This window comes from Camelina sativa, chromosome 7 (genome assembly GCF_030686135.1).
Source record: "Camelina sativa cultivar CO46 ecotype springtype chromosome 7, ASM3068613v1".
Classification (NCBI taxonomy): Eukaryota; Viridiplantae; Streptophyta; class Magnoliopsida; order Brassicales; family Brassicaceae; genus Camelina; species Camelina sativa.
Window position 1 is genome coordinate 31,974,092 of NC_141886.1, and position 26,150 is coordinate 32,000,241.

General features: G+C 35.7%; 6 protein-coding genes across 6 annotated transcripts; 5 read left to right on the top strand and 1 right to left on the bottom strand.

Moving 5' to 3' along the window:
- The first annotated feature begins 1,509 nt into the window (after nucleotides 1–1,509).
- LOC104703541 (uncharacterized) lies at nucleotides 1,510–2,647 on the top strand. Its single transcript, XM_010419568.2, has one exon. The coding sequence runs from the start codon at nucleotides 1,902–1,904 to the stop codon at nucleotides 2,400–2,402; it is 501 nt and encodes a 166-aa protein (XP_010417870.1). The 5' UTR covers nucleotides 1,510–1,901; the 3' UTR covers nucleotides 2,403–2,647.
- Nucleotides 2,648–3,854: 1,207 nt separating this feature from the next.
- LOC104705123 (uncharacterized) lies at nucleotides 3,855–5,930 on the top strand. Its single transcript, XM_019227196.2, has 6 exons — nucleotides 3,855–4,073; nucleotides 4,308–4,492; nucleotides 4,610–4,782; nucleotides 4,878–5,160; nucleotides 5,260–5,429; nucleotides 5,570–5,930. Exons 1-6 carry the CDS (start codon nucleotides 4,011–4,013, stop codon nucleotides 5,725–5,727), a joined length of 1,032 nt encoding a protein of 343 aa, XP_019082741.1. The 5' UTR covers nucleotides 3,855–4,010; the 3' UTR covers nucleotides 5,728–5,930.
- A 693-nt stretch (nucleotides 5,931–6,623) lies between these two features.
- On the top strand, nucleotides 6,624–8,199 carry LOC147941928 (uncharacterized). The gene is made up of 3 exons (XM_087456784.1): nucleotides 6,624–6,833; nucleotides 6,912–7,074; nucleotides 7,439–8,199. The coding sequence occupies exons 1-3, from the start codon at nucleotides 6,624–6,626 to the stop codon at nucleotides 8,143–8,145; spliced, it is 1,080 nt and encodes a 359-aa protein (XP_087312910.1). The 3' UTR covers nucleotides 8,146–8,199.
- Nucleotides 8,200–8,663: 464 nt separating this feature from the next.
- On the bottom strand, nucleotides 8,664–11,313 carry LOC104703542 (fe(3+)-Zn(2+) purple acid phosphatase 12). Its single transcript, XM_010419569.3, has 7 exons — nucleotides 10,733–11,313; nucleotides 10,282–10,393; nucleotides 9,919–10,148; nucleotides 9,700–9,838; nucleotides 9,398–9,618; nucleotides 9,182–9,303; nucleotides 8,664–8,981 (listed from the first exon to the last, which is right to left on the bottom strand). The coding sequence occupies exons 1-7, from the start codon at nucleotides 11,120–11,122 to the stop codon at nucleotides 8,783–8,785; spliced, it is 1,413 nt and encodes a 470-aa protein (XP_010417871.1). The 5' UTR covers nucleotides 11,123–11,313; the 3' UTR covers nucleotides 8,664–8,782.
- A 1,924-nt stretch (nucleotides 11,314–13,237) lies between these two features.
- Nucleotides 13,238–16,895, top strand: LOC104703543 (GTPase LSG1-1). The gene is made up of 7 exons (XM_010419570.3): nucleotides 13,238–13,730; nucleotides 14,015–14,116; nucleotides 14,224–14,310; nucleotides 15,003–15,096; nucleotides 15,199–15,255; nucleotides 15,346–15,425; nucleotides 15,508–16,895. The coding sequence occupies exons 1-7, from the start codon at nucleotides 13,504–13,506 to the stop codon at nucleotides 16,475–16,477; spliced, it is 1,617 nt and encodes a 538-aa protein (XP_010417872.2). The 5' UTR covers nucleotides 13,238–13,503; the 3' UTR covers nucleotides 16,478–16,895.
- Nucleotides 16,896–18,641: 1,746 nt separating this feature from the next.
- On the top strand, nucleotides 18,642–25,829 carry LOC104705126 (serine/threonine-protein phosphatase BSL3). The gene is made up of 21 exons (XM_087459897.1): nucleotides 18,642–19,390; nucleotides 19,573–19,633; nucleotides 19,768–19,846; nucleotides 19,958–20,037; nucleotides 20,128–20,222; nucleotides 20,308–20,407; nucleotides 20,497–20,566; nucleotides 20,908–21,009; nucleotides 21,094–21,175; nucleotides 21,568–21,747; nucleotides 22,090–22,357; nucleotides 22,444–22,681; nucleotides 22,808–22,978; nucleotides 23,393–23,631; nucleotides 23,712–23,796; nucleotides 23,885–23,983; nucleotides 24,058–24,257; nucleotides 24,339–24,414; nucleotides 24,751–24,886; nucleotides 24,972–25,111; nucleotides 25,192–25,829. The coding sequence occupies exons 1-21, from the start codon at nucleotides 18,955–18,957 to the stop codon at nucleotides 25,273–25,275; spliced, it is 3,021 nt and encodes a 1,006-aa protein (XP_087316023.1). The 5' UTR covers nucleotides 18,642–18,954; the 3' UTR covers nucleotides 25,276–25,829.
- The last annotated feature ends 321 nt before the right edge of the window (nucleotides 25,830–26,150 follow it).

A 26,150-nucleotide genomic window follows, 5' to 3' on the forward strand; every position in this document is an offset into this window, starting at 1 on the left:
TTCTATCTTGATTTAAAACTTTCCATCAATTCAGGCAGGCAAATACGGTTGCACGAGATGTAACTAGAAGTGTGACTTGGGAGAAGAGATTCAGATCCTATCTCTCAATTGATGGTCCATTTTCCGCTACAAGAAAACATATGCATTTTTTTGCGATATTCTTGACTTAACCGTCTTCGTTCTTACTTCAATTTTTTGGTTTGCCTTTAGAAATTCATCTTAATTCTTAAAGTAGCATGACAACTTCCTCCACTCGTATAGTTTAGTGGCTTTATGGCGCGATCCAAAAACCCACATGATGAACACATACATTTTATAATATGACAAACTGTGCAAGTGGAACAAACCGTCTAACATTACACTGAAAATGATATTCAACAACTTTTCGCGAACACATATATTAAAAAAACAAAACATATTAAAAAAAAATCCTCATGCCAGTGCATACGTACGTTATATATATATGTGCAGATAAGATCCATTCAAAGTCTTAAGACTCGTATAAAATTAAATATCTTTTTGTGTGATATATGCTCATATCGAGCTGGCAGTAGCATAAAAATTGACTAAACAGATTGAAAACGAGAAAAGAAGAAAGTACGATCAGGTGCTTTGATAAGCAAACAAATTTTGTGGTTCATATTGAGAGATTTAACCAAAACAACACACAAAAAGAAGAGAACTCCAAAAACGGCTTTATACCAACATCACTCACGCGTCACGTGTGGACAAAACTAAACAAGTCTCTCTCTTTTCTCAAATCGCAGCCAAAAGAAAAATTGACAACTGTCTTATATTTTTATTCTTTGCACTAATAAAAAAAAAACATTTTTATCAATACAAAAATCTGAAAATAACAAACAAACAACCAAATAACAAAAACTTAACGGAAAACCTGATCTCGTCTACTAGAACAAACAACAAAATAAATAAAATTTGAAGGCATTGAGTTTGATTGTTAATATTATTAGATTGAAACTCATGATTCAAATCTGTTCTTAAAACCATGTAAACAGAGAATATTAAATTTTATTATAAAATAGAATGATACAACTTATTGTTATATATATATAAAATCACAAAACATGATGAAAAGACATAATTAAAAGTTTGCATAAAATAAGATAAGTAATGTATAATAGAGTAATATATGAAATTTGAATAATCATAGTCATAGGTGGTATGATGAGACTCTTTCCTTACTAACCAAAACACAAAGAAATATTCAAATTAAACTGGGGAAAAATATAATAATTCAAGAAAAAAATTATTTGAAACCGTTATTTATTATATCAGAACTATATAAAAATCGACAAATATACAATTAGAAAAAGCCAAAAATAAACTTTATATCCTCCGTTTTGTTTAATTTTCTTTTTTTTTTTGTTAAGAAAAACAATTGCCAATTATCAATCCTCCTATTTATTATGATTCTTTGTTAAATTCAGAAAAAAAAAAAAAAAAAAAAACCTTTTAGTTATATCCTCACCGATCTTCTCGGTCCATATTAATCTCTCTGATTCAGTTATTCTCTCTGACCCAAACGTTTCATGAAAATTACAACCAATCCTCACAATTTTTTTTACGACAGCTATTTTTTAACTCATCAAACTTTTCTCCCTCCCTCCCTATTTCTACTTTTTATCATCCACAAGTTTTTTTTTTGTTGTTGTTGTCTTCTCTCCCAACCTTTTCTCCTCCTCTTGGGATCATCATCATGATTTGATTAGTAAAACATAACCTTTAGATAGAATCTACTGAAAAGTGACCCATGTTTGATAAGGGTCATTCATCATTGAGATTCTAAAGGTTATGTTACTAATCCGATAAACCGGGAATAACCCAAAAAAAAAACAAAAATCCCAAAACCGGAAACCCAATTTAATTTTTATTAAATACTAATGATGACTCGCCACGTGATTTTGAAATCGGCGTTGTTAGCGTCGTCGGAAGAATCGACGATGAGAAACTCTTCTTCTCCACCGTCGACGGCGTTAGGTAAAGAGAGGAGAAAAGTTGGAGAGGTGGCAGGAGGAGCGGCGGCGGAGTGTGCGGCGGTTTGGTGTTGCTGTCCATGCGCGGTTGTGAATCTGGTGGTTTTGGCCGTTTATAAAGTCCCGGCGGCGGTTTGTAAGAAAGCTTGGAGACGAAGCAAACGGCGACGGTTCACGAGGAAACGGCATGGTTTGCTTGCGTCAGCGGCGGCGGAAGGGAGCGAGAGCACCGTACACGCTAGATTGAATGAGGAGGATCCGACGGCTGAGATTGTTTTCGAGGAATGTCACGTGACCGATGAGGTAAACGACGTCGTTAGACTTGAGAATGAGATGTTGGATCGTTTCTACGGGGCTGGCTTTTGGAGAAGCCCTTCACAAAGGGACACGTCATCAGGAAGCCTATAAAAAAAGATTATTCTTCTTCTTAATGAAATCTTTTGGGTTTTTTGGTTTGTTTGAGGGAATTAATAGTAAGTAATTTATTTTATGTGATTTCAATTGTTATGTGAATAGGAAGAACATAGCATCATCCTCTATACATTTTTTTTTTTTTTTTTACAATGTTCGTTTTAAATGTTAACTTTTATGATCTCTTTGTGTCCAGAATTTGAGCCTAATGAAAACTATAACTGGTGGAACTAATGTAAAAATTGAAGTTTCTAGGCTACTTATTAACAATACAGTAAGATAGATTTTGTCTTTGACGACCACCTCATCTCCACTCACGGAGATATGAACATAATTGGAGTATCTTTTTGAAGGGATATTTTCGTTTCAAATTACAAGAACTATTTCTCTCGTGATTTAACAAATTTGGGATATATTACTTGCAGTTGCAGATTGTAGACTTAGATTATTAAAAGAAGCTAATGTGGAATTAATAGAAACTTATGAAACTACAAGAGACATATCTAAAGATGATGATTTGGTTAAGGAGCTTATTAAAGGGAATCAGGTGAAGAGAAGTATGACCAGAACCTTCATTACAGTTTTTATTATTAAAAATTCAGATAGAGATATTGCTTACCTTTATTTTTACTCTTCATCAGTTTAGTTTAACTGTTTAAGTAATTAAATCAGTAATTGGTACTACAACTACATTCGATCTTTTTCGAACAATAAATTTCACATTCAAAAAAAGAAAGTCAGATTTTTGCTACTTTAGTTTATGGGCATTTTACTTTGGAGTGACATTTCGTTCGTTTTCTAAAACCGAAATATTTGATTTATGTTATTTAGGTTTTAGGCGGATCGGACGGTTGTCGTCTGCTTAGCATTCGTTGTAACTTGTATGTAAGCAAAAAAAAAACAGCTTAATAAGTTATGTTTAAAGGTTTTTGTTATAGAACATTGTTGTTTTAAAAATGTATATATTATATTTTTAATGATATTTTCATATCTCTGAAGATTACATGTAGATTTGACCGTCTACCTTTTTATATTTTTATACATTAAAAGCAATTTTAATGGGAAGTTACATTCAACGAAACCCACTACAATACATAAAATTTATATCTATATTTTCAAAAAAGAATAATTACTATTTTTTAAAACCTTTAATTATATGCCATATCTTCCAAATTGGCTCTTTTAAACCCAATTTATTATTTATTAAAGCTGTAAGCTATTGACTAAACAAAAAAAACCTAACATAATATTATTTCTTGATTTGATTAGTTTGATGATAAATACGAAATTCGGAAAAACTGAGAAGATTTCAATTTTATGTTTCAATTGGTATATGTTAATTTACCTTTTTTATATAATTATGATATGCCATATTCCATCTTAATTAATTAGGTGTTGCTCCCAAATATGTAAACAAGGGATTATTTGAGTTTTTTTTTCTTTCCACAGAGACGATATAACACGTTCTTGTTCAAAGGTGGGTAGGGTTCTAAGATACTTGCTACACACGAAAACGTTCATCGAGTTCTTGAGGTAGGATCTCAGCGGCTCTAACATCAGTGTTTGATCAAATTTTGTGTGCGTGTTGATACTAGTAAAGACACGATGTTAAGAGTGCTGCACAACCTCAAGTCGTTTCGATCCACCGTTCCACTTCAGAGTTTCCAGGTATATTCATATATAATTCATTATTTGCCTGAATCGTAAAATTTGAATTCGGAATTTAGGTGTATAAATTGTTACAAACCAGGAATTCCAACAATTTATATTCAATAGGTATTAGTCCTAGTATAGATACACAATGCAATTTCCGGGACATCTTTGTTTTTAATAATAACGTATTTATTGAATTTTCTAATCTCTATGACTATCTCAAAATCTTCTCTCGGATCTATTGTTTAGGTTATAACAGAGTTAAGGTCGTTTTTGGGTAAAAGAATGTCTTCTACAACTGTCTGGAGCATGAGAGAACGTTCTCCTTCTTCCTATTCACTAAAGATCCAAAACTTCTCCCAACTTGAGAAATCAACTCTTTCCTCTGATGGCAAATATCAATCCCGTATCTTCTCCTCTGGTGGCTACGACTGGTACGTATGCATGGCAATGCATAGTCACTATAGTTCATGTTTTAAAACAATATTTTCTTCTTGCTCTTAAAATTTGAATTTGAAGAAGATGCATTATCTTAACTTACGCAAACGCAGGAAACTGATATTGTATCCGAAAGGGAACGATAATGACAACGGAAGTGACTTTATTTCAATGTATTTGAAATTAGATAGCACTAGCTTGTCCTCCAAACCATCAACTGAGGTGTTCGCGGATTTTCGGTTTTTCGTCTTTAACAAAAAATCAAACAAGTACTTTACCATTCAAGGTACGTATATATGTACATACATATCTCTTATCTTACCATACACATGCATGTATCTTCTTTTATTCTATTTCTAATCATTAAAAATTTATATACAGATGTAGAACCGAAGCCGTTCAATAGTTTAAGATCTATGTGGGGAGTACCGCAAGTGCTTCCGCTTAATATATTCAAAGACCCTGAAAATGGATTTGTCAGTACTCAAGGTCAATGCGAGTTTGGTGTTGATGTCATTGTTGCTCCACCCCCTACTAATTGGGAAATCATCTGTTTTAATGACAAACTCCCTTATCCCAAATTCTCTTGGAGAGTTAAGAATTTCTTTGAGCTGAAAGAGCATTGTCACAGGTCACGCAAGTTTACAATTGAGGGAAGAAAATGGTAAGTACATGCATTTGGTATATGAATATGATTACTTTTTTTCTTTTTCTTAGCAACTTCTCACCTCTTAGTGATTGTTTACATGTGCATGACATCTAGGATTCTAGAGTTGTATCCCAATGCCTGCTTAACACGGGACCGAGGCAAATGGATCTCCATTTTTCTGACTCTCGAAGAGAGTGAAGGACTTGACCAAGATGAAAAGATTTTCAAGCAAGCTAATATTCGAGTGCTAGACCCACGTGGATCCAACCATTTGTCATGTTCATGTAGGTCTTGTAATGACATTATTTTTAACGTTTTTACTCATAACACAGGATTGAAAAGTAGAGAGTATTTTATAGTATACAGAGAGATATTTATTTGGAATTGAGTAATTCTCAAATAACGTTTTTTCTCTTTTCTGCAGGTACGAGGTGGCACGACAAATTATATCCAAGTTGGGGGTTAGCTCATTTTGTGTCTATGGATGATCTTAGGAAGATTTACTTGGACGTGGAAGGCGCTTTGAATATAGAGCTTGAATTTGATGTTGTTTCCACAACCAGATTCTCACCCCGCCTTTGATTTAAGCTCTTCGATCTCTTAGTATTTCAACCATTTACTTCAGACTACTATGATACATATTGCCATATTGGTTATGTTTCAAAAACTTGATTAATTAATTATTTTCTGAGTTTTTTTTTTAGTGTTTTCAGAGTTTATGTTCATCCTTTAAAAAAAAAACAAAATAATTTGGAATTTCGTGGATAGTTGTGCTCTATTTCCATGAACTTTTTTGTGGATCATTTCTATGGAAGATGATTACATTTCTCATAAGATTGTATAGTCTTTCTTTATTTTCTCAAAAACTAAGAGCATCTGTTGGAAGCAAAGACCTATGCTATTATTCATTTCACCTTGTTGCTTACCTAATTCATATTCCGATCCTGTGCGATGGATATCAATTCAAATTATTTCTCTTAACATGTCATGAAATATTTTTGATTAAATGTCATAAAAATTTGATAAATGATCCACTAAAGTTACCTACAGAAGAAACTCGACAAAATCTGATCGAATCACTCAAAATTTTAAAAGCCTCCCTTGGTTCAAATCATTAGTTGTTAATTTTTTAATTTTATTTTGTTTAACTTATAATATATTAATATCGTGAAAGAGGATCTAGATAGATACATATCATAACCAGTATATTTGTAACTGATACCTTCAATAATTCTCTCATTTACGTTTTCTTTTTGTCACCTCAGCACCATGACACGTGTATTACTTCTTCTTTTTTTCCTTTCTCAAATTCATGAAAATTTGCCCTAACCACAAATTCTAAATACAAATTCTAAAGTCCCAAAGCCCTCGGGATATATAAATCCTTTTTATTATCGTAAACGAATAAATATATATATACAGCAACAATAACAGAGAAGTATTTTATCAATATTGGCAAAGTTCGATTGATGAAGAAGATGAATATTATTGAAGAAGGAGAAAGATATGAGCAAGAAGTAGAAGTTGTAGCGACTGTTTTGTTTTGGATAGAACGTGTGTTTGTCTTCTTGCTTCTCGTCTCCTCCGAATTATACACAGATCTGATCGGTCTTGTCCTAATCTTTTCGAGTCTTCTCGCATTAATCTTCATCTTGTTATGCCCTAAACTCTCTTCTGCTGGAGCCTCTGTAAGTAAAATTGTACATCTTAAATTATATACGTTTACTTGTGTTAGTTCTAACTGTCTTTCTCCTCTATTTGATTAGGGTATCAGTGGATTCTGGTTGTTCCTGTCGGATCGCTTCATGTTTCTATTGGCGTTAGCAAGCTTTGAGTACATGTTCCTTTGGCCTCTCACTGTTTTGATCTTCATCGCAAACCACTCAGTTTACATCATCGAGTACCTTGTTAGATATTCTAAACCTCACAACGATGAGACTTCGATATCAACAGGTTTGTACATGAAGAAACCCTAGCTAATGTTTTTTCTTTATTTTTTGGTGAAGTATCTAATTATTATTAGTAAGTTCTTTTGACCTTCATCACCATAAGGCAAGCGATCCACTATTCTAGTTCTAGTGTCTAATAAAACAAATCAGATCTATAAACCCATCATTTATAACTCCACAAATATTGAAGCAAGATATTCTAAAAGGAGTTTGTCTTAGGTCTCTAGTTCGAGTCTCTCTCACTTGTGAGAAAACTAACAAAACCTATCCAAAAAAAGAAAAAGAATGCTAATATATATATACAACTATAACTTTACAACTATAACTTTTTCTTTGTCGTTGGTTTTCAGAATCTAGAGGGATTGATGATGACACAGTTGATATAAGAGATGTGAGCGAAGAATTGCAGAAGATGAGACATATATTGAAAGAGTTAAGAGAAGATGAAAAAAAGATAGATACAGAAATGGAGTTTATGGAGCATATTATCAACTCAGGTCTTGAAACTCATAGAAAAAACTTGTCAGGGAAACTCTTAGAGTTACGTGAAGAGTTGAGAGATGATGGAGAGAAGATGAGGACATATAGGGAGTTGATAAAGAAATTCGTCTACTCAGAACTTGTAACTCTGAAAGACCACTTGCACCTCAACGTTGATGAAATCTGGGAAGACGTACGAGTCCATGAGGATATGAAAGCATCGAGAGATGAAGGAACAGTATTAGCAGGCGGAATTCGTGAGAACTACCTTGTTATCCAAGAAACCGCCAAAGCAGCAAAAACAACAGCTGACAGGGCCAATCTAACCTACCTTGCTACTCAAGAAAATATCGACGAAATTCAAAGTATGAGGTGGTTGTTAAAAGAAGAAGACCTCGAGGAATTTGTAGAGCTAAGAGATGAAGTCAGGAGAATGTCGCTGGACTTTGAAGCTAGAAAAATGGAGGCTGAGGATATTGCAGAGAGAGCTGCGGAGGAGTTTTCACGTGCGACGTTGGAGTTGGTGGAAGCGGTCGAGATCCGGCAGTGGGAGGAGTATAAAACCGACTAATCTTGCATGTCTCGCTTCTTCTCTTACTTTATATCTCGATGATCATAACTAACTTTTCACTATTTGTTCTATGAGATGGATTGTCTTTTGTAAATGCTTGCGATTTTTATCTTATTTGATGAGTCCTCTCCAATATACTAGGTTGATTTCATAGTTAACTAGTAGATGCTTTAAGAAAAAAACAGTTTCACACATTTCAATGAGAAACGGTGAAGGTTGTAAAGATATTGAAGTTTGGAGAAATTTGCAATCACAATGATGACATGGATAAGCAAATAGAGCAGATGAAGTATTTTCTTGGAGACAGATGATATTGTATTACACAATACACCAAGAGATAAAGATGTGACTGAAGCTTCAATTCGACTTCAGAGTCCTCCTAATCTCTGATAACCTCAGCTTGTCATCTGCTGTATCGACAAATGGGTCGCTGCTCTTTAGGAGTACTTTGGCGATTAAAGATTATCCTTATTAACAAAGCTTTGGGAGTACTATCACCTTGAAGTTGCTAAAAAATATTTTGTTGCTAAAATGTTTATAATCAAATCTCAATAACATACCTTTCATAGAACAGTCACTCTTTGATTTATTTTTCTTTAATATTTGCAGAAACAATACAATCTTGTTCAGTTTGTGTTTAAAACGCACCAAGCCGTGTCTTGTTTTGAGCTCCCCAAAACCGATTAATCAACCACACAGAGTCTGCTGCTATAGAGTTTCCATCTTGGTTACGATTCCAGCTGAAGTAGGCATGAGTTCTGTTTTTAATCTCTAGCAGCCCGTGCCCAAAGCTAGCTTCTCGAAACGCGGAGTAGCTTGGTTGTGGCTGCATCATGCTACAAATATAGCAAACGCTTTGTATCAAATAACAGAGAAAGTATAATACAGAGTTGAAGAATGGATAAGGTTGAAGTCATAAAGATAAAGTTGTATCAAAAACAGAGTAAAGTAACTTTCAAACTAACACATAACCAACTCTGTTATTGATATAACTCTGTCGTTAATAAAAGTGTTTGCAAAAATATGGTAAACTTACTCAGTAACCAAGCCTTCAGAGTTTCCTCCATCTCCGATTGTGATGTATACAGGAGCTGACTCATCTGATATTGGCTCACACAGTCCATTGACAATGTTGTAAGCAATGTTAGAAACATGCTCCTGCGTCATTTTTTTGAGATCATCACTTTGGGGACAAGGGGAGTATAGATAATAAATATTAATACTATTTGGGGAAAAGTAAAATGAAATTTACCGATCTTTCATAGGCATGAACATGACCTGCAAACACAACATTAACCTTGTATTTGACAAACCATTGTTCGTACATGACTCTCAATGTTTCACCTTCCATGTAATGATGCACATAGCTACTATAAAACGGGCAATGTACTAAGACTATAACCCATGGTGTCTCTGTTCTATTCACTCCTTGCAACTCTTTTTCCAGCCATTTGTATTGAGGTGTGTATTTCCCTAATCAATAATATGCAAATTTTGTTAAGCTACAAGACTCTAAATAATTTCTTAAAGCAGTTTGCATCTCCGATTCCTTACCATAGGATGAGTAACAAGACATAACAATAACATAAGCCGACGCCCTTTTGATGGAATACCACAATGGAGAGATGCTTCCTGATGACTTATATGGCGTTTGATACCTATTCATAAAAGGCTTGAATGGCTCTATTTCACCCTAAAACCAAACTCTTCAAGTTAAGTTTAGATCATTACTCAAGAAATGAAAAAAGATAAAGGAAGGAACTCAAGTAGTACAATGTCAGGAACGAAGTCTATTTCGTGGTTGCCTGCAGTCCATATCCAAGGTTGATAAGCAACACTTCTCTCAGCAAACCTTCCCCAAGTATCCCATCTATTGTTGTCGTGGTTAGGGTAGCGATCTGCGTAAGACAAGTCTCCTACAAACAGAACGGCCTGTCCTTTCCCCGGATTCATCTCATAATGGCTTAACGTAGTATTTGAGTCATATGTTTGTCCCAAATCCCCTGGAAGTTAATACAAAAATCCCACATTGGAAAGTTGTTGGAGACCACCATAGTCAAAAACATTATCTAAGGTTTAATGTGTCACTCCACTTATGTTAGCCCATAAACATGAATTTCAGTTAGTTTAATATACCGATTAATCCAAAGGTGTAAGGTACGTCAGGGCCTGATTTAGGCGGAGTAAAGAACCAGAACCGTCTGCGCCACTTGCCACTCCCAATTTCATAATAGTATTTTGTATCAAACTGCACACAAACCATATATATATTTTAAAAGAACAGTAACTAAATAGTAAATACAACATAAACGGTCTAAAATATTATATCCCAAAACCGAATTATATTTTATACTATATGGTTTAAATAGAATTACTATTTCTATACCCAAAATATAGTTTAAATGGATTCAAATTTTTTGTTTTTGTACAAATTCTATACTCAAGAAATTAAATTTGAATCCATTTTTTTTTCTTACATATCTAAACCCGAATTTTTTTTCTAAATTAAGGATATTTTTAACCAAAAAAAAAACAGAACCAAAACCAATTCAAAATCGAAAAGAGCTTTAAAGTGATGAGTACTTACTTCCAAATCATCGATGAGGCAATGGTGGATATAACCAGAAGTGTAATTAAAGAACCGGTAAGTGTTCACTGTAGCTTCTGCTTCCTTCTTCGTTTTCTCATTCTCACACCAATACCGAACAGTATTTGAACCGGGTTTAACTGGAGTAACCCAAGAAATGATCACTCCGTTACCTTCATGATTCCCTTGCGTTATATGAACTTGTTGAGGAGTATTAGGACCAGGAGGAACTGTAAAGACATCGCTGTCTAAAGGCATGTCATCTGGTAAATCAGTTCCTCTGACATATTCACTTGTGAATCCTCCATGGCATAACTCAACAAGTGAGAGACTTAGCAAGAAGATTATGAAGGTAACTCGTTTGCTTGTGAGATCAGATCTTGAACTCATCTTCAGTTTAGTTAGTTTTCTGGATCTTGAGAACGAAGAACGTGGTTTAGAGATTTTTTTTTTCTTTTGTTTTGGTAAATTAAATAGCTTGTCTAGTTGCCTGACATGGATATATTGACTTTTTGAGCTTTCCAACAAGGATCGAATGTGGATATTCCCAAACAAAATAAAAAAACGCTATTTCATATTTTAATTGAACCTTAGAAACATTAAGGTCGATTATAAATTGGCGTTTGAAAAATAGTGTTGGTTTATAAAACTACTTCTAAAAGTTCGAAGTGAATTTGTTTATGTTTGGTGTTGATAACGTGCATTGGTATTTTAATTTTTTTTTAAATCTAAAATTTTCAAAATTTAACTGCTATTTTATATATCTAATTTTCATTCAATATTTTTGTAATTGTGAAAAAACTTTTATAGCTTGTAACAAAAGATTTTGATTCACCCGTAAGACAATTTCTTTGACACCATCATAATCGAATCAACTTAATTTAACATGCCTAATATTCCAATATTGATGATGTCAACAAAATAACAACTTGAAATCCGACACGGGCAGTTAGAGCAGTCATCTTGTTGTTGTCGATGAGCTACACGGCTACCTCTCTGTTCAAGTTCTAGCCACAGCTGGCTATAACGCGTGACTTTTCTTGTGGGCAAGCGTCACGTGAGACCGTTCAAGCTATTCTTGTATCGTCTTTTTCTTTCTCTAGAAAAAATCCTACTGTTGGGTGTGTTGTGGACAACTGATAAGGGAAAACATCTATTAGCAACAAAGCCCATACATAACTTCAGTTCTCTAATGCGTAAGGTAAATGGAAAAAATGACGTGGGCTCACTCCGTTACAAATCGGGACAAGAACAAAAATCAGCCTTAAAATCAGATTATTCTACACAAAGTAAATCTAGAAAAATGATAGCAAAATGTATTATTGCTAGTTCAAGGATTTAAGATGAGTTTACCAGGGAGATCCAATTAAGAAATGAAAGCTAGTCTCGTGGTTCTTCTTCTATCCAAGCCAACTGTACCAAAAAAAAAAAACAATAAATTAGTCACAGATTCTAGTAAGGAATTGAATAATTTCAAATGTCAGAACCATACGAACCCCAAAGCCAATCTTTATCTGAACCAGCAAATATCACAAATCCGCTTGAACCAGAACCTTTTCACCTATAACACACTTTCTTATTATATATCGAGAGGATTACTACTATGAGATATCTGTCTATATGCCATAAAACAAGAAGCAACATGAGCTGAAAAATAGAAGATTGTGGAAGCGGACGATTGCGGTTTCAAGCGTTATTAAGCGTTTTGAATGACTGGTTTAGCGGTTTAAAATTGGTGTGTTTGCGGGAGGTTTACGACTGGTTGACCAGCGCGTGCAATAGCGGTTGGAACATAATAAATGTGATATATAATATATAAATGTTTAAAAACACAAAAATTTTAATTAAACTTGATTTATAATTTAAATTTATTAAAAAAATACTAAAATAATTATTCAAAAAACAAATAAATTTCATATTGAAATACTTATTCCTTTATGCATTTGGCTTTTCACCAAAAATTTAATCAAGTAATTTGATAAATGACAAAAACATATGCTTTAGATCGTAGATCTTTTCTCTTTTCTCTTAGATCGTGGGTCAGTAGTTGCATCGGTAGGAATGGTTAAGTGAGAGTTGAGAAGAGTCACTGGTGATTTGTTTTAATATTTTTCACAAATAATATTATTTTTAAAAAATTTCTGATAAAATATTATATTTATTTAGATTTTTTTGAACTTATATGCGATGTGCCATTAAATTTACATCAAATTTTCCGGTTTATTATTAATTGGAATATTATTTTTTTCTAATTGTTTATTTTATAATCTCTGTAATTGTATCCGTACTTCATTTTCTCTCATCCTTAATGAGTTAAATGGTCAGATAGAAGATATAACACAAAAGAATTTCATAATCATTGATTTCTTTTAAGTTTTTTACAAAAAAAAAAGTTCTAATCGCAATCGCCCACAAGCGTAGTTTTTGGAATTCAATGATTTGAAGCAGTTGGAAACAATTGACAGCAGTTTGTGTAATTAGTTCCAATCACTAGCAACCGCTACTAACCGCTACCAACCACAAACACTGTGTTTGTGGGAGGTAGAGGGAGAACCAGTCAACGTGTTAGGATATTTTTCCAAATTTTCCTTGGAAGCCCTAAACTCTTACTTTATTAAAATTTTCTCCCCACGGCGGCTTCGTTTCGCTTCAAACCACACGAGAGCTTTCCCATTTTCGAGTTTTGAATTCAACCACCACAAGCAGAAGGAAACCCCAAAGCGTTCAATCCTCTCACAACCTCTGCGATTCCCGTAACTGACGAGAAGAAAATGGGGAAGAACGAGAAGACGTCTCTAGGGCGAGCCCTAGTGAAGCACCACAACCATATGATCCAAGAAACAAAGGAAAAAGGCAAGTCCTACAAGGATCAACACAAGAAGGTTTTGGAATCTATTACAGAGGTCAGCGACATCGATGCTATCATCGAACAAGCCGAGGAAGCTGAACGCCTCTTCGCGATTCATCACGATTCCGCAACCCCTGTACCTATCAATCTGTGAGTTTCTCGATTTTCATTTTGTTTTTCACATCTTTGTTAGAGATTATTTGGTTAAATTGATCGATCGGTTCTTCAATCTGTGAGCTCTGTTTGTTGATTCATCTAAATCGGTTTGTTTCATATCTGAAGAATTTGCTTTTGAGCTCTGTGTATTGATTATCTAAATTGGTGATTACTGTTTGTGTTTGTGCTCTGAATCTGTAGAAGCTTCTATGTATTGAATCATCATATCTCTCATGAGCTAATTCTTCGTTGTTTGTGGTGATTTTGTATGTAAATAGGGACACAGGTTCGAGTTCAAGTGGTATAACAGCTAAAGAATGGAAAGAGCAACGTATGAGAGAAGAGGCTTTACATGCTAGTAGCCTTCAAGTGCCTCGAAGGTGTGTGGTGGTTTTATATATCTATTTCTTTTGCTTCTTCTTTAGTTTGTTCAGGAGTTACATGAAGTCTTCTTTAGTTTAATGTTCTTTCTCTTTACTTTATTCAGACCTCATTGGACACCAAAAATGAATGTGGAGCAACTTGATGTTAATGAAAAACAAGCTTTTCTCACTTGGCGCCGGAAACTTGCGAGGTTGGTTCTGTCTTACCTTGTTCTTCTTCCTAGTGTTGTTGGCAATAAACAAGATAAATATCTGGCACTAGAAGGATTTTAGCTGTTAGTAGAATGGAGAGTTGCTTATATGCAAGTGTTTGAACCAAGTCAGATCATTTTCTCTATGCTCTAGGACAATGCTTTCTATAAAATGGGGAACAATTAAATTAAGGAAATTTTAGGAGAATTCGTATTCGAATCAATGCTCATAAGCTAGGCACTATGTTTACTCTAGTACTTGCTTGCTACAATCTGCGAGGTTTTGGTTGTCACTTATACCACTTAATGGCTTTAGTTTCGATTTTGATTTGTTAAATGATGACTCTGAAGGTTGACGTATTTATCTAACTTTAGCACTTGACTAAGCTGAAGTACTTTGGCAACACATATGTAAGCTTGTTATATGTTCGAGATAGTTTTTTTTTTGTGTCAAAGGAAAGCTAGGGACTAGGGAGAGTTTGGGATAGGGTACCAAAACAGTCAAATAAGTTTCGTTTTAACCACTTTTGTTGATTATAAAGTATCCATTTTCACATCTTGAAGCATGTTATTGTTTACTCAAGATATTATTTTGTTGCTATTTTTGATGTATGGTTTGATTTATTATATGCAAATTTCCTTGGGACTTAGTGCTATATACTTATGCATGCCTACTTTTCTGCTGTATTCAGCCTCGAGGAAAATGAAAAGCTTGTATTGACTCCATTCGAGAAGAATCTTGACATCTGGAGACAGCTATGGCGAGTACTGGAACGAAGTGATTTGGTATGTTATTTTGTTCAGGATATTTTTTTCGTCTCTTAAGGCTCATCTACCTGAATTAAGTTAATTGCAAAAGCTCATTGGCTATCTGTACTTCTCTTTCAGATTGTTATGGTTGTTGATGCTAGGGATCCTCTGTTCTATCGGTGTCCTGATCTTGAGGTAACTCTATCTCTGCTAACTCGCAGCTTTCTCTTAGTATAATTTTCCTGAACATATCAATCATTTACGTGAAGATTTGTTCTGACGCAGGCATATGCACAAGAAATTGATGATCATAAAAAAACAATGCTTCTTGTAAACAAGGCGGATCTTCTACCTACTTATGTCAGGTAAACCTGTTACTTGCTGCTCTTTTGCCTCTTAACCTTTTTGTTTTTTGCTAACCAATTGGGTTGTACATTGTATATGCAGGGAGAAATGGGCGGAATACTTTTCCCGCAACAATATTCTGTTTGTATTCTGGTCAGCCAAAGCTGCTACGGCTACCCTAGAAGGTAAACCCCTGAAAGAACAATGGAGAGCACCTGATACCTCTCAGAGGACGGATGATCCAGCTGTTAAAGTATATGGAAGGGACGAGCTATTGGCTCGATTAAAACTTGAGGCTCAAGAGATAGTAAAAATGAGGAAATCTAGAGGAGTTTCCGCAACTTCTGCTGAATCGCACCGCGAACAAGTTGTCGTTGGTTTTGTTGGGTACCCGAATGTGGGAAAGAGTTCGACAATCAACGCTTTGGTAGGTCAGAAGCGAACAGGTGTCACATCTACCCCGGGGAAAACAAAGCATTTCCAGACATTGATTATATCTGAGGAGCTAATGCTCTGTGATTGCCCTGGTTTAGTCTTCCCTTCATTCTCAAGCTCAAGATATGAAATGATTGCTTCTGGAGTTCTTCCAATAGACCGGATGACCGAGCACCGTGAAGCTATCAAGGTTGTGGCTGAACGTGTTCCTCGGAATGCCATTGAGGATGTGTACAACATCTCTTTACCTAAACCTAAAACCTATGAGCCTCAGTCCCGCCCACCTCTTGCCTCAGAGCTTCTGAGAACATACTGCCTCTCTCGTGGTTATGTCGCCTCTAGTGGACTACCTGATGAGACCAAAGCAGCTAGGCAGATTCTGAAAGATTACATTGAAGGTAAGCTTCCACATTTTGCAATGCCTCCAGAGATGACCCGAGAAGATGAAAACGAGACAAGGGATGATGATACTTTGGGAGCCGAAATAGTTGAAGGTTCACCATCTGTGAAGGAAGGTGGAGAAGCTCCTGGTCTTGGTCTTGATCAAGTTCTAGATAATCTGAGCTCATTTGATCTTGCAAATGGAATTGGGCCTTCCAAGAAGAAACAGAACAAGAAGTCACATAGGAAAAACTGATTCGGTCTTGATGGAATATCGTGCTGAGAAGTTCCCAGAAACCAACAAGCAATCACGATGCATTGATCAACAAATGCTGGAATATATGATACAAAATGTGGGGTTTTTCTTATGTAGAAATTGTGAAAAGTTCTAACAGCTGTTGGTTAGATGTTATGTTTGTGCAAATATACTAGAGATATCGAGAATTTTTCAGCTTGATACTAGTCAATATATTGATGAAGAGTCCTTTGGAGCAGGTTCTGTAAAGCAGCTAAATTGATAACTTAAAATCCAAAAAAAATTCAATAGCCAGACTTTTTAATTGTGTACTATTTACGTTTAAGAATCTAAACCTTTTTACTCTCCAGCATCACTCTTGTACTCAATCAACGCACATGCAAGGTTTATAACAATTTTGATATTGCATTGTCTGCTATATATTTCATAGCTATGGACTTTGGAGGAATCCAATAAATGAGAGCAACAAACAAACGACGCTTGCAAATTTGACCCAAAAAAAAAGAAAGGAAAAAAAGTTGTAAGAATATAAAAATACTTTATAGTCAAAAAGTGATTTTTTCTTTTCGATGTAAACGTAAATTTTCTTCCTGAAAGTAAATAGTACCTTAATCATGAATTTAAAGAAAATAAGTCGTTTCTTCTTGCTAGATTGTTTCTAAAGCTTCCAAACTGGAAATGGCGGTTTGTACGAAGTTAATCTGACTTCAGAGAGTTATGTCATTCTGTTGTAGATGACATTTATAGGGGTGTATTCAACTTGACATTTTAAGTGATTTGTGTCAAATTTACAAATTCTATGTTATTCAATCATGAATTTTAAAAAGTCTATCAAAATCTACTGTTATTGAACTGATGATTTAAAAATCTACTTTAAAATCCATTAAAATCTCTTGTTATTGAACTGATGATTTAAAAATCTACTTTAAAATCCATTGTTATTCAAAACAGTTTTGTGGATTAGGATTTTAATAATTTTTAGGATTCTGGAGGATTCTAGAGGATTTGTTTAGTTAAAAATACAGAAATCCAAATCTCATGGTTTTAGGTGGGATTTGAAAGAATTTTACAGAAAATCATATGAACTTCTCTAAAATCTATCAAAATTCTAAATTTCCTAAATCCCATCGAATTCTCCAAAATCATGGTTTGAATACACCCCCCTTAATGTCATCCTCATGGCACATTGCCATTTTCCTTTTCCTCTATGGCTCTATCATTGTTTATTTATTTATTGTATTCCACTTTTATACTTTCTCTATTTGTTTGTGTAAATAACGATTTTTAAGGCGTTCGATTCATATTTACCGTTTATTACTAAATTTCTGCAATATACACAATTTTGACGACAAAAAAAAAAATCATTGTGATAATATTTGCGATGGATATACAAATATACAATGAATTTGCTACACAGTTTTTTTTATTTCATGATAGTAAAAATTGGTAGCAAAACGTTACAATTTGCTGCATATTTTCAATATATAAAAATCCGTCATTAATAATGAATAATCAAATAATACAGTAGTATGTTACAAGCTGTGTTAGGCTACTACTACACACTACACGTAAGTAAACATTAGGTTTGGTTCCATGTGTATTGTTTGTATAAACATAAACAATGAAACTGTTTTTTTAGTACAATTTGTATTAACATAAATGATGAAACTGTTTCTTAGTACAATGACTACATTACATATGGCTTTTCAATTCGTTACAACAATTGAAATTAGATAAAAGAGTGTTTTATTTCCTCAAATAAATATTGTTGTTGTTGTTTTTTTATACTCCATTTGTATCATAAATGATGATGTTCTAAGATTTTTTCTGTATCCCAAAAAGATGATTTCTTTAGTATATTTAATACATTTTTATTCTTAAAATCAAATAACTAATTAATATTTTTAGTTTTATAATAAATAATTAAATATATCATGCACTTAAATGACAACAAGTGGAAGAAAAGTATAAGTAAATGAATATTGAAAGAAATATAAAACAAAAGTAATTAATAATAATACAACATTTATTTTTTTTTTTTGGGTAAAAATCCTAAAAAATTATCTATAATACAAAGTGAGTAGTAGTAAGTAAGTAAAACATACAAATTATTAAATTTGAGTGATGATTAATTAAAATTAAAATTAAAATTATAAGGAAAAATAAACAAAGGGCAGGTTTGTTTGGGTTTGGGCGTTGAGTTCGTCTTCTCTTCTCTGTCCTTTTTTTCTCCTAAACCAAAAAAAAAAACAACTCATTTTCAAATTCTCGGAATCTCTCTGCTCCGATTAACTTTTTTTTTGTTTCTTTCCCGGGAGGATCTCTACCGGAGAAAGCTAAGTCAGTGTTTCTATATAAGCGTGAAGATTTTCGAAAAGAGAAACTTTGGATTTGCTATTAAATTAAGAGAAGATGTGTTGTCTTTCTTAAATTAAAAGCTTTAAAAAAAATTTAGGGTTGTGAAAAAAAAGAAAGAAATGGATTTGGATTCGTCTATGGTACCAGAGAATGATCAAGATCCTGTTACTACGACGGCCGCTTCATCATCGTCGCCTATGGAGAAAGAAGCGTCTGAGCAATCAACGGAAGAAACTGGATCCGAATCCGAATCGGCGTCTTTGACTCCTTCGCCTCCGTCTCCGTCTCCGGGACAACAACAACAACCGCAGGTAACGACGGTGGTTGGGCCGAGATGTGCGCCGACGTATTCGGTTGTGAATGCTATTATGGAGAAGAAAGAGGATGGTCCTGGTCCTAGATGTGGACACACGTTGACGGCTGTTCCTGCTGTTGGTGAAGAAGGGACGTCTTGTTACATTGGCCCGAGACTGATCTTGTTTGGTGGTGCTACGGCTCTTGAGGGTAATTCAGGAGGAACCGGAACGCCTACTTCTGCTGGAAGTGCCGGCATTCGTATGTTTTTCGATTTCTCTCCTTTACTTTTTCTAGTAAAGCTATAAGCTTTGCGAGGGTGAAACTAGTTTTCTCAACATTTCTAGTTTCTTCATTCCTTGATGTTAGATTTGCATTAGTTCCTTGTTGTTGGCATCAAGTCCTGTATTTGATGTTTGGAATAATGTTTGTTTCCTATGCAGGGCTTGCTGGTGCGACGGCTGATGTCCATTGTTATGATGTTCTTACTAATAAGTGGTCGAGGTGAGTATAAGATATGAATTGTGATGTCTGTTTCTTTAGCCATTTATAAGTATCCATATTAGAAAAGTGTATGAGATCTACAGTATGTTATTTAAGTGTGGAGTTCAATTAATATGATGAAATAATGCTTACAGGCTTACACCTTATGGAGAACCACCTAGCCCAAGAGCTGCACATGTTGCTACTGCTGTTGGGACCATGGTAGTTATTCAGGTAGGGGAGAATTTTTTTTTTTTTTGGTTGTTGTTATGTATTGTAGTTTAGCACGGTTATCATTTATGGTCAGCAATTTGAACCTCCTATCGAATTGTTTCTGTGGCGTAGGGTGGAATAGGTCCTGCTGGTTTATCAGCTGAGGATCTTCACGTTCTTGATCTCACTCAGCAACGGCCACGATGGCACAGGTTCGAATAGAAATCTGCATCTTGTGGCAAGCTCAGTCTGAAATTCATTATACTAGTTTGTTGCTTGATTTAGAAATCCTCGTTATATAGGGTTGTTGTTCAGGGTCCTGGACCAGGACCGCGTTATGGTCATGTTATGGCACTGGTAGGACAGAGGTATCTCATGGCAATTGGTGGAAATGATGGTAAGCAATTTTACTCGCTACCTCATTAATAGTGTATTTATATTCTCCTTAAATAGCCCCTTTTCCCTTATCCTTAAATTACCAGGAAAACGTCCATTAGCTGATGTATGGGCTTTGGACACTGCTGCCAAACCTTATGAATGGCGTAAGCTGGAACCAGAAGGGGAAGGTCCACCTCCATGCATGTAATTTAGCTTCCTTGGCTTCATTCATTTGATGTGATCTTGGCTCTCTTAAGTGATTTAGATCTCTTGGATTTGTACGTTATGACTAGGTATGCAACTGCAAGCGCACGGTCTGATGGCCTTCTTCTTCTCTGTGGTGGAAGAGATGCTAACAGTGTGGTAAGCCAAAGAGTTTTTGCTTCCATGTTAATCCCCTGTTTGAAAATAGACATTTGCTTTACATTGAGGCTTTAAGTTTGTCACCTGAGGGAGTCCAAATGTTATATTCCTCTCAGCTACCATTATATTTACTCTGCAGTTAACAAACTTGTTCTGTTGCAGTGAGGTGATAGGGGAATAACTTCTCTTTGTAAATTAATTCAAGTATGAGTTCAAGTAGAATATTAGCTACCATGTTTGCATAAAAGTGAAAAATAGAGTTTAAGAGGTTCTTCGTCCGTCTTGATCTTAAATATTTGCTTGCCATACTTAATATGTCTTTGTGTACCTTTGCATGATAGCCCCTAGCAAGTGCATATGGACTTGCCAAGCACAGGGATGGACGTTGGGAATGGGCCATAGCCCCTGGTGTCTCACCTTCTGCCAGATACCAGCATGCAGCAGTATGAGACGCTTCTTCTTATCTTTTCTTCTCTTCTCCTATCTAGTTCCATCAGAAAAACTAACCTTTAGTGGAAATTTTTTAGGTCTTTGTAAACGCAAGACTCCATGTCTCTGGTGGGGCACTTGGTGGTGGACGCATGGTAGAAGACTCATCCAGTGTTGCAGGTTAGCAAAGGAAAAGAATCAATCTCATTTCATGTTGTTTTGGAGTTTTCAATGAGCGAATACTTATGGTTTTTTTCTTATATATGCAATATTTAAACCAACGAATAAGTTATTTTTTTACAACTTTATGTTGTCTTAATCGATGAATTGTTACTGAAACATATTTTTTCTAAAAGCGTGGTTATTTTCGTCCTTTGTCTAAGATGTATCTTTCTTCAGTGAAGCCACAATTTGATATAATATTTGAGTTTCATCGAAAACTATCGAACAGATATTGTAAAAGATTGTTCACTCATCTATTGTAGAAGGAGCTACATAACTATATTCATAATAAATAGTACATGTATTCTTCTGAGCTTTTCTGACTGGTTCATGTTTTTCTCTTTGTTCAGTGTTGGATACTGCAGCAGGTGTATGGTGTGATACAAAATCGGTTGTTACTAGTCCTAGAACTGGTAGGTATAGTGCGGACGCAGCTGGTGGTGATGCTTCTGTTGAGTTGACTAGGCGCTGCAGACATGCTGCTGCTGCAGTGGGTGATTTGATATTTATCTATGGTGGTTTGCGTGGAGGTAACAGAAAAAAGCTTCAACCTTGTTATATGCAGTATACCATTACATGTTTGTCTGTGAGAATGAACCATTTTTACAGCATCTGAGACCCAATGATTCTGTAAATTTGGTATAGTATTCCATCAAGTTACCAATGTCTGATAATGTAGGATTACACTTTTTTTAAATAGGTAGTTTGATCTTTGTTAAGGTCTGGACGTTGTATAATTAACATTAGTTAGTTTAAACATTATAGAATCGCCAAAAATCAGTGCCGTTGCTCCTTTTCACTTCTCTTGTAGACCCCTCCCTTTTTTCCCAATTATAACTGCAAAACTTAACAATATTCTGTTGGTGCTTCAGGAGTGTTACTTGATGACCTATTGGTTGCTGAAGATCTTGCTGCTGCTGAAACAACATCTGCTGCCTCTCATGCTGCTGCGGCTGCTGCAGCAACAAACTCGCCACCTGGTCGTTCACCTGGAAGATATGGATTTTCTGATGAAAGGACAGGGGAGTTACCGGAATCAGCTCCTGATGCTGTGGTACTGGGAAGTCCTGTTGCACCCCCTGTAAATGGTGATATGTATACTGATATAAGCACTGAAAATGCAATGGTTCCAGGAACTCGGTTAGTGTCTTGATTTGGGGATGTGTCGTGATGTTAGCGCACCTATGCATTTCATTGTGAAAAATATTTATCAACCAACATTGTAGGAGAACAAGCAAGGGTGTGGAGTATCTCGTTGAAGCATCTGCTGCGGAAGCCGAGGCTATCAGTGCAACTTTAGCTGCTGCAAAGGCACGGCAGGTCAATGGTGAAGTTGAACTGCCGGATAGGGATCGCGGTGCTGAGGCTACACCCAGTGGAAAACCGTCAGTATCATTAATTAAGCCTGATTCTGCAGTACCCAACAGTGTTATTCCTGCAGGGGTTCGACTTCATCATAGAGCTGTGAGTCAAACTAACTCTTATCATACCAAATCTGACATTTCACAACATTTTTCCTCTTCATTTAATAATGGTGTATTATCCTAATTTCATAATTTAACGTCGCATTTATTTTTGAAATTTTGTAAGGTGGTGGTTGCTGCAGAAACAGGTGGAGCCTTAGGTGGAATGGTTAGACAGTTGTCCATTGATCAATTTGAAAATGAGGGACGGCGTGTTAGCTATGGGACACCTGAAAGTGCTACAGCAGCGAGGAAATTATTAGATCGTCAGATGTCAATCAATAGTGTTCCGAAAAAGGTAGAGAGTTTTGCTCTCCTAATGAACTGGTGCAAGAAAGCATTATGTCCATGATATTGGATCTAGAAGAACAGTTATACACTTATTACATTTTCCTGCAAAAGACTGCTTGCTAGAACAGCTGTAGAAACTTTCTCTTGCTGTTGCACTGGTCATTTGGTTGGTTGTATAGGAATAAGAAGTGTTGTTAGATACTGTAGATGTGTATTACCCTTGGTTTAATAGGATTGGAAACTTTTTTGTACAGAAGTGTTGTTAGATACTGTAGATGTGTATAATCCCTTGGTTTAATAGGATTGGAAACTTATTTGTACAGACATGTACTACTACTTGGTGTTGTGTATTGTTCAACAGTATGAGGTGCCAAGTTGACACTCAATACTTTCTAATGAAGTAACAACTCTATTTTATTAGGTTGTAGCTCATCTTTTGAAACCTCGAGGGTGGAAGCCTCCAGTTCGACGCCAGTTTTTCTTGGATTGCAATGAAATAGCTGATCTTTGCGACAGTGCAGAACGTATTTTCTCGAGCGAACCTACTGTGTTACAGCTTAGAGCCCCGATTAAGATATTTGGTGATTTGCATGGTCAGTTTGGGGATCTCATGCGCCTTTTTGATGAATATGGTTCACCATCAACAGCTGGAGACATATCGTAAGTGTGCAGCTAAATCTCTAACGATATATGATTGCTACTTTTGATCTGAAATTACTGAGTGTGTAAAATGGTTTCAGATATATCGATTACCTCTTTTTAGGGGACTATGTTGATCGGGGTCAACACAGCCTAGAAACAATTACACTTCTGCTTGCGTTAAAGGTAGTTTTTGAGCACCATATTAGTGCCTCTGTTTTGGTATTATAAACGCTATAGGAAAGATTATAACGTTCAATGGTTGACACTGCAGGTTGAATACCAACACAACGTACATCTGATTCGTGGAAACCATGAAGCCGCCGATATTAACGCCCTTTTTGGTTTCCGGATAGAGTGTATTGAGCGAATGGTAGTGTCTCATCATCTCTGACAATCTCTTGTTTCCACTTTTAGGTTCTCATGTCGTGGCTACTTTGCTTGCAGGGTGAACGTGATGGGATTTGGGTATGGCACCGAATTAACCGTTTATTCAATTGGCTACCTCTGGCTGCACTGATTGAGAAGAAAATTATCTGTATGCATGGGGGAATTGGTCGGTCGATAAATCATGTAGAGCAGATAGAAAATATCCAACGTCCGATTACAATGGAAGCAGGCTCAATCGTGCTTATGGATTTACTATGGTAAGTACATGTCTAATTCTATTATTCAATGTTTGTTTCTTGATTGATGTCTCACCAGTATGTCATATTGCAATCTGTTAGGTCCGATCCAACTGAAAATGACAGTGTTGAAGGTTTGAGGCCCAATGCTAGAGGTCCTGGATTGGTTACTTTTGGGGTGAGTGGTATTCTCCTTCTGTTTCATACAATTCTGTTGATATCCTACTTTCCCTTCCCATCCTCTCCTCTCCTCGTACTCATATACATCTGGTTGTTGATCCATCCTTCCCTCTTCATTTTGAGCTTCTGACGTGTGAAGAAGTGAACTTGTTTTGCTTGACCCTTGCGACTCTAGACTTATTCATAGGCTTTTTAGACAGTAGTGCTGAAAAATATACCACTAATTTGCTTCCATAAGTATATCTCGACAATGATACTGAAGAATATAATTCTAGTTCGCGTCAATAAGTATATCCACCAGTTCTATTACTGACCAAGATTTTTGCGATTACAGCCTGACCGTGTCATGGAGTTCTGCAACAACAATGATCTTCAATTGATAGTACGAGCGCATGAATGCGTAATGGATGGATTCGAGCGTTTCGCCCAGGGGCATTTGATCACACTCTTTTCGGCTACAAACTATTGTGGTATGTCTATGGAACCGAACACTCGCTATTAAGCCGTATAAAAAAATATCCTGATCTTATAAAATCATATTATGTTCCTTATCAGGTACTGCAAACAATGCCGGGGCTATCTTGGTGTTGGGGAGAGATCTTGTTGTGGTTCCCAAGCTTATCCATCCATTGCCTCCAGCAATTACCTCACCTGAAACTTCACCAGAAAGACATATAGAGGACACATGGATGCAGGTTTTTATCTCTGAAACAGAGACTAATCCTTCTTCTTTTTTCACCTGGAAATGGCATGACTGAGCATTTATATATTGCAGGAGTTAAACGCAAATCGACCACCAACACCAACAAGAGGACGCCCACAAAATCCAAATGACCGGGGTTCTCTTGCTTGGATATAAACCCCAGAAAAAAAGACGCGAGCGGAGAGTACATACTTCTCCCGATAGCTGCCTCTTGGTGATCCTCATGTTGTGTACAAATCCAACCAAACCGTTCTTGATCCACAATGTGCTATTTTACCGACGAGATGGATCACACTGAGAATCGATGAGGGTTTTGAGATCTTGGGGGAGTTTCATAGGTCAGATTGAAAAGGGTTTAGTCAGGTCGGTGGTGAGTACTGAGTAGTATTATTTGTTGGGTAAAAGGGTTTTGTCATTTTTTATATGTTGTCTTCACTTTTTTTGTTCTTTCTTACTATTGATTAATCACTTATTATACATGTGGTATTGGTCTTTTGGCGAGGTACACCGACATGAGTGGGTAGAATTTTAGAGGTTTATTAGTTTTGGGGTAATTTATGTACCATATATATATATATAGAGAGAGAGAGAGAGAGGTGTTGGCGTTTGTGTATTCCTCCATTCATATTTTTTATATGTAATTTGTAACCATGGTTTTGTGTGTTTTTTGTTACCAAAATTTTTTTATTATCATATTCCCATTTCTAAAAGTTTTTGTCACTTTTTGTCCTGTCGTAGTTAAAACGTTGGAGTTGTAGGCTTCATAGCGAAGTTGATGTCTTATATTGTTTGGTCACGGAAGTGTTCCACTCAATTCCATTCCCTTTACAACCATTTACAAACACTGTGGGAATGACATGCACGTACCTATTAAGCCATTCATGAACAGCTAGAATTTGTGTATTCGTTTCCTTTTCAACACATTTGGCAAAGAATAAGGATATAATTTTAGCTATTCTCACAGTAGCAAGCTTATAGTTCGATCGTAAAAGGAGCATATCCAAAAAAAAGAAAAAAAAATTAATAATCAT